The sequence below is a fragment of the Cupressus sempervirens genome, chromosome 7 (assembly GCF_028749045.1).
Source record: "Cupressus sempervirens isolate cs-2001-9-10 chromosome 7, ASM2874904v1, whole genome shotgun sequence".
NCBI classification, from domain to species: domain Eukaryota; kingdom Viridiplantae; phylum Streptophyta; class Pinopsida; order Cupressales; family Cupressaceae; genus Cupressus; species Cupressus sempervirens.
The window spans coordinates 628802947-628825012 of NC_143124.1; the positions used below are offsets into that span (position 1 = coordinate 628802947).

Sequence of the window (22066 nt, forward strand, 5' to 3'; positions counted from 1 at the left end):
GGAGTTTGGCAAGGGATTGTTGCCTAGAGTTGATAACTTTATTACTCCATTTGTCCTTACTCCATTATTCTGTACAGTCCCAACCAACGTACCTTGAATTTTCTTGGCTTTAATTCATTTTTACCATTGTATTTAAGTACTATCTACCCCGGTTGAAACTCATTCTCTTCAAATGTTTATCATGTCAAAAATTCCTTCTCCTTTTTGCTACCTACGTAGCCCATTGAGCCATCATCCTTCTTTCATCCAGTTTCATTAAGGCATTGAGATATCCCCCAAACTCTGTTCAGTTGTCATTCTTAGACTTGGTGCTGTATATTCCATGGGCATTACAACCTCATGCCCGTACATTACGTGAAAAGGGGTTTGCCCAGTAGTGGCCTTATAAGTAGTCCTGTACACCCACAAGAATGTTAGAAGCCTTTCTTCCCAATCCTCTTTTTCTACTATGTATGTTTGTACAAGATGGACATCAATATTTTGTTTGTGGCTTATGCTTGTCCATTTTCCCAAGAGTAATATGGACCAGGAGAGTATGAAAGATCTTGAACTCACTTGTCATCATCCTAATTACTTTATTCACAAAGTGTTCTCCTCTATCACTCCTTATTTGTAGGGGTGCACCAAATCAAGTCACTATTTATTCATAAAGGAATCTCCCAGTACTCAATGTTGTGTTGTCAGGAAGTACCTTTGCCTCCACCCATTGTGTGAGGTACTCCATTGCCACTATTACATATTTACACATGTGCGTCTTGCTAGTGGGTAGAGGCCCTAAAAATTCCAACCCCCATCTTTCAAATAGCTCATGTGGCTATGATGGGAAGAGTGGCATAAAATCTCTTTTGAGGGGTTTGTTTTCTCTTTGACATGTATTAGAACTTAGAACTCATCCCTGAGCATCTGCATAAAGTGTAGGCCACCAAAGTCTTGCTAGTAATATTTTGCAGGTTGTTGCATCCGATCCCATATGGCCTTCTGTTAGTCCTCCATGAGACTCTCTCAACACTCCTGGAATTTCTACCTCCATTACACGTCTCTGTAGTACCTCATACAACCCCATTTTATACAATAATCGATTGATGAGTTGGAACGTCTTACTTTTCAATGCAATCCTTCTCCTTTCAATGACTAGCAAAACTATTGGGAAAGTGGAAGTTGATAGGTATAGGCCTATGCTGTCATACCAATGCGGAAACACTGCAATTTGGAATAAGTGTGCATTAGGAAAATCCTCATTCACTCCTTTTCCTGCCTGATCCCCTGATTTTATCCTAGACAACTAATCTACAATCACATGGCTCTTTCTTGGATGTACTGTGATTTTAAAAAGTAAACTCTTAGAAGAGGATTAGCCACCTACTTGCCCTTCCTTGTATAATAGGTTTGTTTACCAAGTACATGAGAGCTTGGTGATCAACAAAAAACAATGTGAAAGGTGTGGCTAATAAATAATATTGAAATTTTTGAATGGAATAAACCATACCTAGTGCTTCCTTCTCAGTTGTGCTATAGTTCCATAGAGCTTTTGAAAGTAGCTGACTTGCAAAGTCCACTAGATAGTCCAATCCTTCTTGTCCAAATTGTACTAATGCGGTCCCTATTGCATAATTCAAAGCATCCACATGGACATGAAGCTCCTTGTTCCAATTCGGGTATTTGAGAATTGGCGCTCCCACCAGCCTCATCTTCAATTCTTGGAAAGCCTCCTCTTTCTCCTTTTGCTAGACAAATTGTTCTCCCTTCCTAGTTAATTTTTCCAAAGGTGGGGATACTTTTGCAAATCCTTTTATGAATCTCCTTTAGTATCCCACATGCCCTAAGAATGATTGATGTCGGTCACATCTAAGCAAGCTTTCAGATTAAGAATGACTTTGATCTTGCCAACAATGACAAGAAATGATAAGTGTCGATTTTAATATATAAAATTAACAACATTCGTAAACAATGTTCACAATTAGACTTTAGAAAACCCTCAACAATTATTAAACTTTATCAGTGCACTTCCAAATAAGACTGTCAATAATTGTCGAAAAAAAAGGCACAAGTCTCTACCAAAATGCAATCCATTGGCTACAGTTTTGAAGCTCTTGCACATTTATTTTCCAATATGTTCTCAATCCTTCTTTCATACATTGTGGCCTAGGAGTCTACCCTAAGGGACCATAAATCTGCATTTTTTTGGGTTCAATGCCGGCCTTGCCCTATGACATCGTTCCATGCACTCTTAAACAGTTTTCAGGTGCTGCTACTTCCCTCAGCAAATTGACCAATCGTCTAGGAAATCTTTGAAATTCCCTACGGACTTTCCATCAAATATGTGGAGTATAATTCTTTAGAATGTGGTAGGTGTGTTACATAGCCCGAATGGCATCTTCTTGTAGGCGTACACCCTATCTTCCACTATGAATGTGGTTTTCAATTTGTCCTCTTCTACTAGGCTGATTTGATTATATCTTGAAAACCCATCCATGAAGGAGTACATTTCATGACTGCCCACTTATTCTAGAATACTATCAAAAAATGGGATTGGGAAGAGATCTTTTATTGTTACTGTATTTAGACATCTATAATCCACACAAATCCGGATTTGGTTCCCATATTTTTTCTAACATAAAATTATAGGTGATACCCACTCACCGATCTGCACTTTGAATATTACACCTACATCAAGCATCTTAGTGATCTCCTGTACTTTGGCCGCATAGTTTTTGTTCATCCAATAGGGTCTTTTGTGCACCTGACTTGCTCTAGGTATGAGGGATACTTGATGGGCTCATAGTTCTGGTGGCACTCCCTTTAAGTCCTTATACATCCACACGAACACACCCATGTACTCCAAGAAGATTCTAAAGGTTGTTGCTTTTAGTACTAAGTCCTAGTTATCTATAAAAACCCTATGTATGCCCAAACTGTAATACTAGTGCGCAAACTGATTTTTATATGTTTGATAATTTCCTGATATATACTTTGAAATTCTCTTTCTGAAATAAATGAAAGACAAGGAACAATGTTGCAAAATAACACACTCCCAAAATTCTCCACACTTTATTAGCTAGAGTTGAAATAACAATTTTAACATCTTCCAAAATTACAATAACCTTCAACATCCAAAGAACCTGATTGCAATTTTTGAATGCTCCTGGTATGAGCTGTAAGGAAGGTGATGACTCCAGAATTGCATTAAATATTATTAATTAATGAAAAGATAGGAATTTTTTAGACTTATCAAATTCAAGAAGTCCAAATCTTAATTAATGGTAAACCTGATTTGCTGGAGCATAACAGTCAGACCTACCAATGGGGAGTGACATCCAGTATGCAGCAAACGCCTGTTAGTAACCAGCTTCCACGCATCACCTAGGTTCACATCCAACACTAAAGTCTCTTATTATGTCCTCAATGGCCAATAGCCGGCAGCAGGGATGACGTCTAGTGTATAGTCTGCAGCTGTGGGTTGCACACATGGTCACAGGATGGAGTATATTGCTTTGCAGCCGCAGCTAACAACCAATACAATTTGCTGACGATATGTGGTTCCCAGCTAGACACAAACCACACGTGTATCCAAGGCACAAAACGCTGCCAACAATATTCACAAACAATCTCCCCTTGAATGCTAACTGTCGTACTTCTTTGGCAGCCAATTCCCTTCAATGACTATCTCCTTGACCACAGCAACCACAGCAGGAGATTGTGACAGATCTTTACCTCAGCACAAATGTGAAATAAGAACTCAAAATTTCTTCAAACCCTAGCTAGATGAAATGAATAAGAAGACATATAATTCCAGATTATTCTTCTCCCTAGATACAGAATATACAGTGGGAGAAATTTGGCCAATTGTATACTTAAGCGCAATTGTCAAGAACTTCTTAGTCGAGACCCCTATACTTCAGCAAGAGTTCACAAGTCAGAAATCAGGAAAAGCCACAAAGGCACAAAAAGCTAATAAATTTTCAAGCATGTCCTTTCCCAATGAAATGAGCTCTCATTTATAAGCTTTCGTTGGCAAAAGTTTCCATAAAACTCCACTTTAGAAAACGTGGAAGTTTCCCAAAAGAACTCAATACTAAAAAATTTCCAACTTGCTTTTTAGAAATATCTCTAAAAGTCATTATTATAATAATGCAACTCAATGGATAATAAATGAATAAGAGCTCATGCAATTATTAGCCTGATCAACCACAAGTGACGACCAACTGCCAAGCCACCCACTGCACTGCCAAGAATAGCAACTAGTAAAAATAGACTTACTAAAAATAGTAAATCCACAACTAAGACCCCCAAAACGCCCTGTCAGCTCACAAGGGTCGCTATGGTGAACTGACTCGACCAACTGTAGTAACCTACTAAAAATGGGGACATTACATCATCTCCTATCAGAATCTCCTTAGGATGGTCTTCCTCCCTTAGATTTTTCCTTTCCAGTTTAGCTTCTTCATACTATATTTCTTTGTTCTCGAAATTGCGAGTCGGGATGTCATCGAGTTTGGTCATACCCTCCTTGTACTCCTTATAGCATCCTAGGTGTTCTCCTGAGATTCTATTGGTTGAATCTGCAACATATTACATTCTGGTTGAAATACTTCATGATCCCCCATTTGCCAGTGGAACAGACCACTGAGGGAACTTGTTTCATCTTTAGAACAATCTCCCAGCCATAATATGCCTTCTTCATCTGGCTCTACTCCTTCACCATCCTCTCCCTCGACTTCTGAATCATATGCTAGCTCTTGACTTACAATTTGGTTCCGTAGGTCAATTGTATTTTTTTGTCTGTCTTCTTTAATGGAGAGAGTATTTTTTTTTCCAATTGTTATTAGCTTTCGTTGTTACCAGCCATTCTCTCCCCGACAGTGCATCACATCCCTTCTTTTCCAAAGTCATCACTATGAAGTCTAGGAAGAACTATTGTGTGTCAATAACTGCTTTCTATCCCATTAATGTCCTTATAGGCTTGATTTCTTGTCGATCTGCTCTTACCAACTGAAATGTGGGTGGCCAAAGAGTTGGTTTCCCAAGGGCCTTCCAAGTTTCTTCTAGGAGGACATTAACACCTGAGCCTCCATCCACAATAGTATTTGTCAACTTACATCCCATTATCTCAATTCCTACCACAATAGGCATCATTCCCATCCTTATGGTAAATAAAGTGTTAGTGTCCTTTAATCCCTTTGCTTACTCCTTCCCATCCTCCTTGGATTTTTCTTCCTTAGTACTTCCCCCTAGTGTTATCACCACCCTTAGCTGTTGTAATGTTTCCAACAGATCCACAACCTTCACTAGTACCGTGGCCTCTAGTACTTGCTACATAATATTAGTATTAGATGTCGACCTAATGGTGAGAAGTTTAGATGCACTCACTTGTCCTTACTTTGCCATGGTATCCTGAATATCTCTCCTAGCCTTCTCAAATCTTTCTTTCTCCATGCCTGCATACACGTATGTAAGTTTTCTAGCTTGCATTCTGGTAATGGCTAAGACTTCACTTCTTGGGTCTAAAATTTCTAGCATGTTCACACTTTTTTGTCTTAGACAGTTGGCATCCTCATGGTTACCAAGTCCACACCACTTACAAAGTATTCCCTCATTTTGTCCCCCATTTTGACAATTGCAAGCAAAATGTCCCCATTCCTTGTGTCTTCTGCATTGTATTATGGGACATCCTCTGGCTTCGTCCTAGATTCGGCTTTGAGGTGTATTGTTATTGCTATTGTTATTACGTCCTCTTCTGTTATTCCAGTATCCATCTGGTGATGCCTTGATGTTTGTGTTTCGTGGGGGTGTGGTAGGTGGTGTGGATGGTTTTACCTTGCATGAAAAATACCTGAGTACTCCATGCCTTTAGGTTGTAAGGGCATTCCTTAATGGAGTGTCATAACACTTGACATGTATCATAAAATGCTTTTCTTGGGCAATACAGACATTATGAGTTCTTGGTCATGCCATTTGGGTTGACCAATGCTCTGCCCACTTTTAAGTCCTGTATGAATCGTGGCTTCAACAAGCAATTACACAAGTTTTTGTTGGTATTCTTCGATTATATACTTGTTTACAGTAAGACTTGGGGAACATGTAAGGTATTTGGATGAAGTGCTACGAATTACGGAGACACGATCATTATTCACCAAAAGGTTGAAATGTGAATTTGGAATGACAGAGATATTATGCCTAGGTAATATCATCAACAACCAAGGGGTTCAGGTACATCAAGAGAAATTCAAGCCATCTTGGATTGGTCATCTTCCAAGACTCCCAAATCTGCATGTGTTCTCTGGGTAGTGTAGCTATTACAAAAGATTTCTGAAGGGGTTCCCACAACTCAGTGCACCATTGACAAACCTAATGATCTTTCTGTTGGAATGAGCAGGCGCAACACACCTTTGACAAGATGAAAGACGTTGTGACTTCCTGTCTAGTTTTGGGACAACCCAACTTCACTTGGCCCATCATCCTAGAGTACAACATGTTGGGGCAGCATTGATGCAAGATCATCACCCTATTGTGTTAAAGACTCAAAATCTCGGATGCAGAGCTACTGTACTCGATCTAAAATAACGAGATGCTCACCATCATGCATGCACTAACGAAGCTCCGGTAGTACCTCGTCAAAGCAAAGTTTGTTGTGCAAACTAATCACAACAACCTAAGATATTTCTTGGAGCAGAGAGATTTGAACAAACAGAAACAGAAGTGGGTGAGAAAAGTCCAAGCATTTGATTTTAACATTGAGTATGTAAAGAGTAAAAATAATATAGTGGTTGATGCTCTATCAAGAAGGCATGTGATCTTCTCTGTCTCAGATTTCGGCAAATTGGAAGACATGCCAATTGGTTGAGTAGTCCAAGAATTGTGTGCCAACTAATGGATGGTCAAGTACAAAATGACAAGTAGAGGGTGGTTGACAACATCATTTGCTACAAGGGTGCGATCTATTTGGTGCATGAGTCCAAGATGAATGAAAGAATTTTAAAAGAGATGGAAGACTCACCTTTGTTTGGACACCCAAAATACCTGAAGACAAACAAACAGATTTAGGAATGGTTTTCATGGAAGGGCCTCAAGAATGATGTCCTACAATATGTGCAAAAATGTTCCACTTGCCAGCAAAATACATCTATGCACACCTTACTTGCGGGACTATTTTAGCTATTGCTTATCCCTGACCAAAAGTGGGATAGCATCCCAAAGGATTTCATCATTGGACTTCCCAAAATGCAAGGAATGGATTGCATCTTTGTCGTAGTTGATGGCTTGACCAAGTATGCCTATTTCTTCGCCATCTCGATTGGATTTCAGGCATCTCAAGTGGTTGAGTTGTTTTTTCGTGAGGTTTTCTACGTGCATGGCCTCTCGCAAAACATAGTAAGTGATAGAGATAGTCATTTCCTCAATACCTTTAAGATGGGGTTATTGTAGGTTGCAGGGACAGAGTTGTCGCCAAGTACGAGTTACCACCCACAAACAAATAGGCAAACAGAGATTGTAAACAAATGGATGGAGGGATATCTCAAGAACTATGTTTCAGCACAGAAAAAGCCATGGGTTCATTGGCTACATTTGGGTGAGCATTGTTACAACACCACCTTTCACATGTTGATCGGCATGGTACCCTTCAAAGAATTGTATGGTTATGAACCTTCATCATTGATGGATCTAGTACTAGGTGACTATCATGCACTGAGGACCAAAGACTAGCTACAAGAGAGTTTTGATATCCTAAGATCTCTCAACTTACAAAGGTCTCAAAACTAGCAAAAGATGTATGCTAGTTGACATCGGACTAAGCGAAGTTTAAGGTTGGTGATCTAGTATACTTCTAACTTCAACCATACAGACAATCTTCCCTGAAGACGTGTGGTAAGAAAAAGTTGAGGTCGCATTTCTATGGACCCTACAAAGTGGTTCGGAAGGTAGGCAAAGCTGTCTACGAATTGGAGCTTCCTAAAGGGTGTCAGATACACAATGTCTTTCATGTGTCATGTCTTAAGAAGGTCATAGGATAGTGTGTCACAATATCAAAAGAATTGCTTCCTATTGACGAAGAGGGGAAACTAATTTTGGAGCTGGCAAAGATCGTCGACATCTAAAGAAGAGGCTTAGGTCATGCACCCTCAATGAGTTTCTTGTGCTATAGAAGGATCTTCCAGTCTAGGATGCCACTTGGGAAGACGAGCAGATTCTGGAGCATCCAAGTCTACAATTGCTTGAGGACAAGAAATGTTTGGGTGGGAAGGACTATGATGTCCCTGGTATTATTCCATAAATTAAACATGCACAACATCCTTTGAAGTGTGTAGAAGGAAAAAAATTGTACTAGATCACCATACGACACCATCTTCCCTGCTCGTACAGCACCTACCCCATACCACCATACACCCTTGAGCAATTGGTCCATCAACTATACAACTTACATCTATCATACAGCCTCCCCACAACCACCTACTATATGGCCTCCCCCCACATAGTCTACCTTCACCATACAACCCTCAACACCCTCATCGTATGGCCCAGCCTAGACACTGTATGTTGTATGTAACATGTCCCTCTTATGTATGGATTAAACCATTATTGTATGCCATGCCCCTCTCTCAGTCTGACTATATGCCTTTCCATTTGGACTCTAATTGGCCTTCAGTTTGATTGGACTATAACTAAGACATCTAGCATGGCTAGATTGAAGTCAAGAACATTACATAAAACTAGAATTTGGCAGATTTGTGGTCATTTGCACCTAGCATAGTTCCAAGAATCACGGTGATTCATGCGATTCACACAATTCGGGTATTCGGTTCAAGTCAAACGATTTTTTGTGAATTGGTGAATCGAATCAGCAATAAAGGGTTTATGAAATAAGATGCTCACTAAATTTCAAGGGTTTTTTCAGTTTGCCGATTCATGGGCGATTCGATTCCGATTCATGGCTGATTCACAATTTAATTCAGTCTTGCCAATTCCGATTCTTGTTACTTTGGCGCCTAGTATTGTAAGCTACAAACAGTAGATGTGAATTGGAGTGAGTTAGCATTTATTCTAATTTAGTATTTTACCTCATACAAATTCCTTAGTTTCTTTGACAAAGATCAAAATTTTAATTTGTTTAAGCTTAGTATATTTTGGGTTACCAATTATTTGTTTCAGTTAGTCAACTATATCTTGCATCTCAATTTTTTCCACTAAAACTGAAAAAAAACAATTAAAAATACAAAAAAAATCAGAAAATAGTAAAAACGAAAACAAATTCCCATTCATAGCCTAATGAGGTTCTTTAGAGGGTCTTGAGAGGGATGCATCTTCTCAGGTGGTCAAAGTTTTGCAGTTTTGGCTTCCTTTTGAGGTCTTTGGTACTTAATATGCATTAATTGCTATTTATAGCGCATTTTTCTAATTATAGTTAGTTTCGAGAGGCTCAAAGTGGGACCCCTACTGTTTTTAGAGATGGGGTTTGTTCCTATGTGGCTTGATCATGTCAGGTTCCAGTTCAGACAATGAGTAGGGATAATGAGTAATAATGGAGATATTAATATGTAGTATCCTCCCCTATTTTTCCCAAATAAAGAAACTTGCAAGCTACTTTATGATATCAATTAATTTGCTTAATAACTCAACATAGCATTTTTGTCAAACACTTGGCGCACATACTACAATATATAGGAAAATCTGAAACTTCTTATTTGCTAATTAAATATTGATTTTTGCCATGTAAATGTGCTCATACAATTGTTTAACATGCTGCGACAAATATCAGTCTCGTATTCAACGACTACAATGCAAAGTATAAAAATTTGACAGAAGAAACCTAGAATTAGTTGCTGTAGTATTTTTGCAGATGTAGTTGGCAGCCTTCCAAACCCCCAAATCAGCAAGAATAAACAATAAACTTGTTGCAAATACTGTTCACACACTATAGCAAATTCACTATTCATGTGCACTGTAGCAACCAATATTCACACGCACTGTAGCAAAACACTATTCATCCGCACTGTAGCAAAACACTATTCACGCGCACTGTAGCAAAACACTATTCATCCGTACTGTAGCAAAAAACTAAATGAAACCCAGTGTGTTTGGAAACACCGTTAATCCTCCTGACTGTGTCTTTCAACAGCGAAGAGAATGCTAGCAAAGAGGGATTCCATCCTCCAAGCCCGATAATCAGATATCCAGCAACATAACATTAATCGTCATCCAAGCATACTAAAAAGAAGCTCTTCCATTTCTTTTATAGTGTTCTCACAAGAGCTCAATCCTTCGTTGTCTCAATGTGGGATAAAACATAACTCCCTTTATGTAACTTATGTGTCCAATGTGTTATAAAATAAAGGGGACTCTTTTAATTTAAATATTTCTCACAAACTATACTCTATGCATTAATAAAGTTAAATATTTAAATTTAACTTTATAAAATAGCTTTATCAATGCATAACAAATCTTATCAATGACAAACAAGTCTTCTTGTCGATTTTAAACAATTACCATCGACATACCACTGCCACTGGATGTCCGACCATGTCCAAGATGACTTACTATAAATAGTAAGTATGCCCAAAGTTGCCTCAAAACCCCTCAGAAAGACCTGCAACTGAAACTATCTAGGCCAAATGGCCTCTAAGTCCTTTTAATGACCTGGTTAGCCTACGGGACCGTGGGGAAATAGGCTAACGACAACATCATGCTATGAATGCTAAGAAGGGGACATTACATAATATTTATTTGGCTAAAACAAATATTAATAGTTTTGTGCTTATATAATTAAGTTCTAATATAATTTTATATTATAACTTAAGTCACTTAAGTGAAGGGTCAAGTTATCACAGATGTGGCCAAATGAACTAATTTTGCATCTCGAGCCCTTTCTTTCTCTTCACCTCCATGGCTTATTACCATCACTCAAAAGTGGAAGAACAAAGAAGCTCCTCATAAGGAATTTGATTTCAGATAACCTACAAGGCAAAGACTCTGAAGTATAAGAAAGAAAAAACAGTTTCTAAAGTCATAGTTGATGAGCATGAGATCAAATATGCTAAGGTTATTGAACCCTTGGTTGGTAAACCCACGAAAGAACTCAAGGCCTCTAATTACAAGTTCACAAGAATTGAACTTGTTAAGTCAACACGTTTGAGTTGTTAGCAGGACGCACATGATACTGTAATTGTACTATCCAAAAGGAATGATAAACTGTTGGCCAAGATAAATCAGCTGAAGGAGAAGAATACACACCTATTGGAAACAATTGAGAAGACAAACAACTATTCGCAACAAGTTGATCCCAGCTCTCCTAGAAGAGTCAAGTGGGTGTGCAAGTGATTCAAGATGTATTCAGAGTGTTGAGGCATGCCAGGGAAATTATCACTAGTTTGAATGAACCCCTTACATTATTCAACCAACAACTAAAGATGTTGGACAAAGATTTGAGCTTTTGGAGGAGTATGTCAGAGGTTGATCTAAAAGTACTATGTGAGTACAGAGTCATTTCCTCGTTGGGGTTAGCAATAGAGGTAAAGGAAGTCGTCGACTTGTGTAATGAACAAGAATGCATGACCAATGCTGGTTTTCAGGAACTAACATGCAAAGCAATAGTTGAAAACGGTGAACTAATTGCAGAAGAGGTGGTTATGACAGAGTTCGCAAAATTTATTTGCTTAGAGCTTGAGGCGGATAGCTTTGATTTCAGCACAATTGGTAAACTAACAAGCTACAAATTTCTGCTAAGTTATCTTCAAAAGCATTAGAAGTACAACAAAGCCATCTACAAGGGTGCAAGTACAGTTCGTAAGACAATTGTCATTGCACAACACACAAGTGCACTAGAACCTGCAGTTATACACGAGTCTCTCTGCAAATTTCATGCATTTATGGATGCTATCTAAAGATAACTCCTAAGTGTCATGTTCACTTATCATTTTTTATATGCCTTAATAGTAGGTGTAGTTTTCATGACAGGTTACATGGAGAATGTAAACAAGTTGTAAATACAAGGGAACATGCTCCTGTATAGTAGCTACATGTAATCAGGTTGCAAGTGCTTTAGACCTTGTAACTTTGAATAAGTCAAATAGGATCTTTGAAGACGATGCTGAAATCTCTTGTAACTTGAGAACTTTGTGTTTCTTGAGGCAAAATTTCTGAATTGAATAAAAGAAGCAGTGTTCTCAAACTTAGTGTTTGGAAGCTTGAGATTAGTTGGTGTATTCTTATATTGCATTGATTGATCTATCACCAATTCACCTTATAGTTTGTTTTCTATAGATCTATTGAGCACTCAATTCAGATTTTTGAAGACTTTGTGCTTCAAAAAGAAAACATGCTACAGTTAATAGTGTTTGCAATTACTTTGAACTGAAAGAGTTTGGGCTTCAGTTATAAGTATTTTTATTAAGTTAGTGAGTATCCAGTAAGAGACTTTGTGCCTTATTGGTTATTTTGATTATTGAATCTTTATTTAGAATAAGTGAAGGAGACTCTGAATTCTTGTATCTAGTCCACCAAATAGAAAAGTAAATTGGTGTATTTGATGTTGTTATTATGTCAACCCCTGAGCCACCAGTATTATTGTAATAATAGTTACTTTTTATTCAGTTGGAAAGTTGTTGTGTACAAATCATTCCTGAAAAAAGAGAAATTTAATAAGAGGAACCACTCTTTTGAAAATTTCAGTTAAGTCTCTATTTAAGCCACCTACAGTAAGGATGGAATCTCCCCTATTGCTGAGAGGGGAGAGAAATCTCAGGAGACATTGCTTAAAGTAAAAGTTTTATAAGTTGTACTTTAGTGGCTTACAATACTTGTAGCCAACAGAGCACGCTGTTTTTGCTGTTCCTGCAAACTCTAACATTAATTATCTTCACCATTCATGCACTGATGACACTGAACACAACTTTGTCGTACATTCTCCTATTTCTGCAAATAGTCTCTAATCAGGTTTCCCAAACAAAGTTATTAAAACCTATGTCTTCACTTCTTTTTGTATTTGTAAATCCATTTTATGCAATCTATAATATTAAGATATTACCATTCTGTTACTGTCCCTTCGATCTGCAGGAGAATAATATTTTTGTTGTTCATTTGTAGCCAAGACCAAGACTTTTACATTACTTATAATCTCTGATGAGCAATTGGAACAACAGGTAATCATGGAACTAAACAAGCAACTTCCTGTCAATCTTTTGTTTCAATGACCGGCTGTTGCCATTCAAAAATTGGAAAGCTAACATATTACCCACATAAATAAGAGAGTAAAACATTAATGTTTGTGATCACCATTAAATAATATTAACTCCTTTGCTTTCCTGTCATACTTTATTAGTTTGATATTCAAGAATTAATCAGCATGTCCATGCATTCAAACAATCAAACAAAGACCTTAGACATGATGTTAAAAGTCATGTGAATGACTAATAATATTAACAATCAGTATAATGTTGTTTTTTACTGTAACATTTGAAGTTCCTGTTGCTGGTCTGTCAGTATTTAGTTTCTTGTCCCTGGTCTGTCTGTATTGAAGTTTCTGTCACTGGTTTGTGTCACTCTGTTTACAAGATGTAAATTTTACAGTGCAAATTCTGAATCATCAAATCCTCACTAATTCCTCAGTAGGAGAATTTCAATGCAATATGACTATAATACAAATGATGTGTATTTTCAATGATAAAACTCTTAAGTTACCAATCTGGATATGGAATCGGAAGCAGATGCGGGAAGCAGATATGGGATGTGGGAATTTTATATATATATATATATATATATATATATATATATATGCAAAGAATTTAAGAAACTTATAAATACAAGAACTTAGAGTTAGAAATATAGAAATATACAAACATACATCATTTGATAGTATCATTATTAATTTATTCACATGATACTTCACTATTGATCAGGATTCAAGATATTTCATATGTCAATTAAATAGCTCAAGCTTCACATTAAAACTTCATAGGCACAAATATTCATGTTCTAGACTCCATGTCCAAACTATTAAATCAAAAACATAGTTCACGATTCAATGTTCACTAATCAAAATCATAAGGATTCTCAAAAAAATCTGGTTCCTCATCGTCTCCAACCACTGCAAGGTCCATATCATTTGAACCAAAAATGGTTCCACTTGCGCTAGATGCACCATGTGTCATGGACCTATCATCACCATCATCCATCATCATAGTAAGATCATGAAGTGTTGCATCCAAGTTTGCACACTCAGGGAGTACATCCCAAAGTTTGGCTGCCCCATCCATGTATTCATCATCCTTAGGTGACAAAAGACGCAAGTTGGTATGAATGTAGACCAAGTCCTCAGCTTTCTTTGACCCCAATTAGTTGCGATTCATGAATGGATATAGGAGTACGTACTCTAATTCCTTTCAATAGCAGAAGAACTTGCAACCAGCATTGTGTTCACAAAATTAATTTTTAAAATTAAACATACAAACGAAAAGTAAATGACAATATGACAGAATACAAGATGTAATCTAAAAACAAAAATCAAAACTTATTTGTGAGAGGATTTTAATTGCAAGAGGTTGTAGATGCTTGTATGGCTGACCATACATGTACCACCATGTGATTGTTCCCATTTTATTTTGGTCCGTTATTGCAAATGGAGTAAGCTTTGCTCCGGAAGCAAATAAGCCAATCTCTAGCCTCATCTTTTCATGCATCTCATCATCATGGAAGATTCTTGCAAAAGTTTTTGAGCACCCATTAGCAACCTCTTCATCAACATATGGTGCAATTCTATCTGACATAGAAAGTACCGCCTCGCTATAATACCTCATAGGTAAAGCATATGCATGGAGGAGCAATGGGGTAGTCATCTTCTCCCAATGATGCATAATTATTGCTTTCACTTTACTGCATAAGGCTTGACATTTTGTAGGGTCACTCTTATGTGCTTGTATAGAATGTTTTACTTCTCAACCATGGTGTCCATCATACAAATCTCCCAAGAAAGGTGTATCTATTTCAACAAAGTGAAGCATACTCATGATGGGCTCGGTGATATCCAATACATATTGCACACGAACCCATCAACGTTCATCCAAGATCGTACCCCTAATCTTTAGGTCTCTTTCCGTATTTAAAGCCTTCCATGCACCCCATTGAGGACAAATGATCATTTGGCTCAAAGCATCTTTCACCTTGAGAAGTCGTCTCATAACAATAGTATGAGATGCAAAACGGGTCTCAACAACCTTAACAAGTTAACAATATGTCAATTGACAATAAACTTATAAATATTAACTAAATTACAAATCCATGAAATTTATTAATTGCAGAAAAATAAATTTACCTTCAGCACCTCCAATTGTTAGTATGTTCTAAAAATGGATTGTGACATGTTGTGGTTAGTCACAAACATTTGGATGTCCTCTCCCTCTTCATATATTTGCTTCACCTAATCTATTTCAGTGTCAATTTGTTGCATAATCAAGTTGAGGGAGTGTACAGTGCATGGTGTCCAAAAAATATTATCATACTGACCCTCAACCAAAGCACCTGCTCCTCTGCAATGTTTGGCATTGTCTGTAACAACTTGGACCACATTCTCACTACCCACCATATCTATGGCCTCAATGAGAATATTAGAGATGAATTGTGAATCCTTCACCTCCCCTTGACAATCAATTGCCTTTAGAAACATTGCCCCTTTGGGGGACACTGCAATGACATTAATTAATGGCCTGTTTCTTGTATCTTTCCAACTATCAAACACAATTGTTACACCTGAAATTTTCCAAGAATTTCTAATGGGTTGAAGTGCTTTCTCTATAGAAACTCTCTCCTTTTGCAAGAGTGTGGTACGTACCTTTTCATACCCAAGGCTTGTGTAATCATCTGGTGCTTCTTTGATGACTCTTACCATTTCCTTCCAATATGGTGATCTTACCAGGTTGAAAGGAAGGCCATTAGCATAGAAGCAATGTGCAATGTCTCCATCAACATGGTCTCTTGCCTCCATTTTGAATGCAGGGTGCAATGAGCCTCTTTTCCAAGCTGATGCAAAATTTTCTACTTCATCCTCCTCTCCCGGTGTAGGTACTTACATGAATGGATGTTTGAAAGATACAATTGCTTCCATTTCAGTAGGTGGTTGCATTTTGTTCTTTTTTGAGGAAGGAGGTTGATAATAACTTTTTCGATCTTTTAACCAAATGATCAGCAGCCTCTTGTTCTTTTACAAACGAAGCTATCTGTGCATTAGACAACCCCTTCCTGTCTACACCTTTGCACATTCCAAAACCTTTATTGGCAGGGCCCATGAAATGAAGCTTTACCCGAGAATAAGAGCTATTGAAAGGCTTTCCTTTGTTACTTTGACAATAATTACAACTCCAAATATAGGAGCCACCGCCTACAACCTGTGATATTATTGTTGTTTGTCTCCATAGAGGAGACCCTAAATCAATTTTGAAATTATCCCCTCTTTTCCCTACCATTGAACTCTGACTACTAGTGCCAACCATTCTTGCACAATACAATGTAGTTTCTTTCTACAATAAGAAATTAAATAAATTTAAATCAATAAAAAAACCTATTAATATCAAGCATACAAGTAAGAATCAATAGTAGAAAACCATTCAAATAGATCCTAAACTTGTTTCTAGATTTCTTTTTTTTAAAAATTGAAAGGAACTTGAAAAATTTCTTCACAAGCTTGAAAAAAATCATTGAAACATTTAAGAATGGGATAAAATAGTTACCTCTTAGTGTTTTAATGAACTAGTGGAAGTCAACTCTTTCCCTACGATCATTCCTCTTCAAAAATAATCAAGTTGCCTTCAAAATGCCAAAATGGAAACATAGAGGAGACCCTAAATCAATTTTGAAATTATCCCCTCCTTGCCCTACCACTGAACTCTGACTACCGGTGCCAGCCATTCTTGCACAATAGTATGTAGTTTCTTTCTACAATAAGAAATTAAATAAATTTAAATCAATAAAAAAACTATGAATATCAAGCATACAAGTAAGAATCAATGGTAGAAAACTATTCAAATAGATACCCAAACTTGTTTCTCAATTTCTTTTAGAAAAACATTTGAAAAGAACTTGAAAATTTTCTTCACAAACTTGAGAAAATTCATCAAAATCTCTAAAAAAGTCATTGAAACACTCAAGAATGGGATAAAATGCTTACCTCTTAGTGTTTTAATGAACTTGTGGAAGCCAACTCTCACCCTACAATCGTTCCTCTTCAGAAATAATCAAGTTGCTTTCAAAATGCCAAAATGGAAGCCAAATGAGAAGAGCAAACCCAGCTGCAAACAAAGTGATGGTTGAATGCTTTCAAGGCCTCCATTAGGGTCATTTTAGCGTTTGGCCAAAAAAATGACATTTTAACCCAAAATGGCACATGTTTTAAATCAAAGTTAAGTTTAAAAAGCGTTTTTTTGTTTGTTTCCCACAGAGGCATCCAGATGCATCTGGATGCCTTGCAGATGCCATCCACAAGCATCTAGATGCATCCGGAAGTCTGTAGCAGGCCCCTGTCTGCATCAAGATGCTTGCGGATGGCATCCGGACGGCATCTGCAAGGCTTCCTCATGCCTCTGTGTGCCCATCAGCCTCCGCTTTTGCCTCCCCTATCTCTAGCAACGCATCGGTATCCTAGATAAAACTTATATATGCAATTGATAATCTTAGTCATCCAACAAACTAACTTTCAATGCTAATTTTGATATGTATGCATCAACCCAACTCAAACACGTTACTGCATTGAAGCCCATTTAAATCAAACTCTTCTACATGAACAAATATAACACACACCTTTCTTGCATCTCAGTCAAGCAACATCTCTTCTCACATATTATCTCAGTTGACATCAATAACAAACCAATGCCAACAACCTGTGTGTGTGTGTGTGTGTGTGTGTGTGTGTGTGTGTGTGTGTGCATGTGTGTATGTATGGAGATATGTGTAGATACAGCTCAAAAATAAAATGAACTTTAGAAAGTCTAATACCAATAAATATGCTGAACAAAACCGTTACAAATGTCAGATTTTGAAACATAACATTCTAATTTAAATTCAGACTTCAATATCAGAGAGATAAAACTAGAATTTCATGATAGATAAGTTCTTAGTTCACTAATCAGCAGTGTAGGTCATTAGAATAACAATAAGGTCAAACTAGAATCACTAAACATTTTGGCATCTTGAAACATGAACCCCAGATGCACCCATAAGAGATTCGTTTCAAAATCCGAGTCTAGTACATTTTGTATCCAGAATTGCATGAAAAATCCCACAACTCAGCAATTTAGAGAAAAAAATTTAAAAACAAATGAGATAGCTGCTTTTGTTATTTCATCTACCTGATTTGTTTTGTTCTTGAACACTGGAGGGCTGTAACATAGTTAATCTTAACGATCTGATTTAACTGTGTTTTGATTGATGCCAAAAAGGTGGCTACAATTAAACATTCAGAGAATCAAAAATATTTTCTAGAGTAGAACAAACTTATTTGTACATCTAAACTAGATGTTTATCCGTACAGTTTATGTTTTCTTTCATGTTCACATTTTTTTTGTGTCGATTCTTTATGTAGACTAGTTTGCATTGCATACAGCCAGCATGAAATTGTATTTAAGTGTATTATTCCACACCTTTTTTTGACAGTTTGTTTCCCAACTTTTCCTAAAGATTTCAGAAAATTTTGATTTGTGTACTTATAATCTCTATTGGCTTATAGTAGATTGGAATACTATTACCTTGGGCCAAGAGTGGGAATTGAAAGGCAAGGGTTACAAATATAATAGAGAGGATATTCGAATCGCATCCATGAATTTTCCAGAAAAAATTTCATCAAATAATTTGCCATATCATAGTGGATTGTGCAAAATGGCAAACCTGCAGAATAATGTGAATGATATAGCTACTGATCTGGATTGTTCATCGTCAAGTACCTTCAACCCACATTTTACAGCAGATTTCGGAACAGAAAATGGTGGTGATATCTGGGATAGCTTCAGGTTCTAATTTTTAGATCAGACAATTTTTTGTGTAATGTTCCAGACATAATTTTAAATTCTCAACTCTGAGCTATCCTTTCTTCAATCTTAATCTGTCCTTGACTTGGTGAATTTCATGGATTTCAGCATTGATGAAAATCTTCCAACCAGCATAAAAAACAATTTGTGGCTGGATGACACTCCTGGTTTGTGATGAAATAATCTAGTTTTCATGTTTGTTTTCAATTTTAAATGTTATCTTTTCTCCTTGTAACAATTTTCACCAGATCATCTTATTTTGTTTCTTGTTGCAGTGGAAAGGAACTGGTTGCAATTTGACAACATGCCAAGGCATTGGGCAGACTTGGTATCTCTAGGAACAGAAAATTATAGTGGGAAAGACATTCTTAATGATGGGTTGGAAATCAATGGCTGCAGAAGAATATCACCATTCTTGCCAAATTTCCATAAGGAAAGGCTTTGCAAAATGCGAGATGATACTATTCTAGAAAAGTTTGACATTGACAGTTATAGGGCTATGTCTGGAGACTCCCAGACCAGTCCTTATCTGGGAGACATTTCCATTATGCTAAAAAAATCAGATTTAAGTATGGTGAACTGCCCTTCACAAACAAAACAGAAAGTCACCATGAACATGAGTGGGTTGATGAAAGATAAAAGGGCTCCTATGATATCATCCTCATTTAACTCCAGATGCAGCTATGATGAAACTTCTCAATCAAAATTTCCCACCACCTCAAAGCCTGCAAGTGAGAAATCCAAGTCAATTGTCTTGGGGAAAATGGAGCTTGCAAAGGAAGGAAATAAAACTTCTTCTCCTCTCTATTTTTTGGGGAGGGAGGAAAAGATAAAGTATTTAGTAATTCGTCAAAATGAAGATCGAAACAATTTTATTAAAAATTTGGACGATAGGCGAAAACTAAAAGCAATCTTTAGCAGCAAAAATGTAGAGAAAAAATTCAGTTCATCTGATCAAGATGAATCTAAAGACTCACAGAGATCTCAAGATTCTGAAGAAAGATCAATAGATTCTAAATACAAATCATGTAGCTTGCAGATTAGCAGCAAAACTGTAGAGGAAAATTTCAGTTCAGCTGATATAGACAAATGTAAAGGCTCACAGAGAACGATCTTCCAAGATTTTGAAGAACAATCAATAGATTCTAAACAAAAATCATGTAGCTTACAAATAGAATCTTCATTTACATGTGCTAATGAACAAGAGATCATCCAACCCATAGTAACTCACAATCATATAGATGGAGTTCATCATCTGGAACTAGAAGAAACTCGAACCAAAGAAAAAGAAACACAAAAGACCCATGTCTTCCATGAATATGAACACTTAACAATGTGTTCTAAAGAGCAACTCAATGCAAAGCCTGAACAAATGGAAGATTGCAAAACTCAAGGGTAAGTTCACTTAAACCTACAACAGGATAGACCATACAAGATTCAGCTAGAATGATATTTAAACTTTAATATTCTGCAAAAGGCCTCAACTTTATAGTTCTAATATATATCTTTTGACTATTTATATGTTTTCTTTTGTCAGGCATTACAAACAAGGATATCGATACAAGCAATCTCGAATTGATTTCTCAAGTTTGCAAGGTTTTTTTCCTCTATTGAACAGTCTGGGTTGTTTAGAGCATTCCAAACTTGTATTTGACACTTTATATGTAATTATAGGTACATCTAATTTTGTATAAGAGATGCCAGGTAGCCTCCATGTTGCAAAATAAATTGACAAAGCACTTGTATTTGTATTATTCTTTTGCAGTGATGAATGGAAGCAATAGTGATCTGCAAGGAGATAAGTCAGTTATGGATAATGCAGTTTCCATGGAGTACCAAGCCATGCTTGAGAGTTATATTTTGCAACTTAGCTGCATGAACAAAGCATTACAACAAACAATGGATGTGGAAATCTGTAATAAAAGGAATTAAATCAAATGAACTTCAAACCTTCTCCATTTCATATTTCAGATTTATATCTTCCTCTGATTTGCCAAATATTCAGACCAGATTTTTTGTTGAAATATAATTCATGATTGTAAGTTCTAACAGTGTCAATGGAGGTCAATCTTATTGAGGGATTTCCTTTAAGACATTCTTTTAGTTCCATTATCCTTATTTCAATGCACAATATTATTGTCTCCTATCTGGAAGATTGGCAGATTGTCAACCAAAAACCATATGAGCTTTTCAGTCTCATAATTCAACTTCCTTTGAAAACAAGCACACGCTAATATTACAACTTATAAAAAAAATGCTTCATAAATAATACTATTTTATTAATAGGGACAAACACTTATCTGAGACAAGAAGTTATATGCAAAGAATCCATTCTGCCATCTTTTATTAAACATGAATACATTGGGATATAATCAATGTAACATAAGGTGGTATTAGATTTGAGGTTGTAAGTGCCACTTCCAGATCCTAAGATGACCGAATTCTCCAAGTGAAATTTATCTCTTATGACAATCAACTCATTATTCTTACTAATGGCTTTGAGAATTGAGGCATTAGCTGAAGTCAAATCTGTGTTGAAAGTATATCGTATAGTCGAGGTTAGAAAATTGTGTCAACAGTTTTCAGAAAAGAAATTGCTTGCATGAATGGGTTTTCTGTTTTTACCTATAGTTTAAAAGTCGATATGCCTATTGACAACTGCATATATGTATGGGTTGAGTAAGAACTTTATCATTGCATTGCGAACAGTAGAAGGTTATTCAGCTGGATCTTTTTATTTGAAAGGGTTTCTTAGGTTAAATATTGCATATTATGTGTTTAATTTTTTATTTTGTTCAAATTCTATATACATGGTTTGTATTATACAGGTTTATTGAGCTTTTTTTTCCTTCAATCTGAAGGTAGTCTATAAATCTGCTTAAGAAATGATAGAAGTAGTGCAGCAACACAGAAGTCATAGGTAGTAGGGCAAAGGTTTGACCGGGCAACACAGGAAGAAGTCATACTTTCAGCATTTATACAGATTTTCAAAGGGCTGCAATTTTTTATAATAACCCCAAATATCCTCCATTGCCACTTTCATGAGGCTCTCTTATCTTTCTTAGATA

The 22066-nt window shown here is 36.7% G+C and overlaps 1 protein-coding gene across 5 annotated transcripts in view; it reads left to right on the forward strand.

Moving 5' to 3' along the window:
• LOC149548267 (uncharacterized) overlaps nucleotides 1–21491 on the forward strand; it is a 312683-nt gene extending 291192 nt beyond the window's left edge. For 3 of the 5 annotated variants that reach the window (XM_089792325.1, XM_089792328.1, XM_089792330.1), the window contains 5 exons: nucleotides 18701–18980; nucleotides 19107–19165; nucleotides 19274–20393; nucleotides 20536–20594; nucleotides 20764–21491. In XM_089792325.1, the coding sequence (XP_089648451.1) occupies nucleotides 18701–18980; nucleotides 19107–19165; nucleotides 19274–20393; nucleotides 20536–20594; nucleotides 20764–20930 (1685 nt within the window). In that variant the 3' untranslated portion in view covers nucleotides 20931–21491. The remainder of the gene's footprint in view (nucleotides 1–18700; nucleotides 18981–19106; nucleotides 19166–19273; nucleotides 20394–20535; nucleotides 20595–20763) is intronic. The other 2 variants (XM_089792327.1, XM_089792329.1) reach the window with 1 other exon arrangement.
• The last annotated feature ends 575 nt before the right edge of the window (nucleotides 21492–22066 follow it).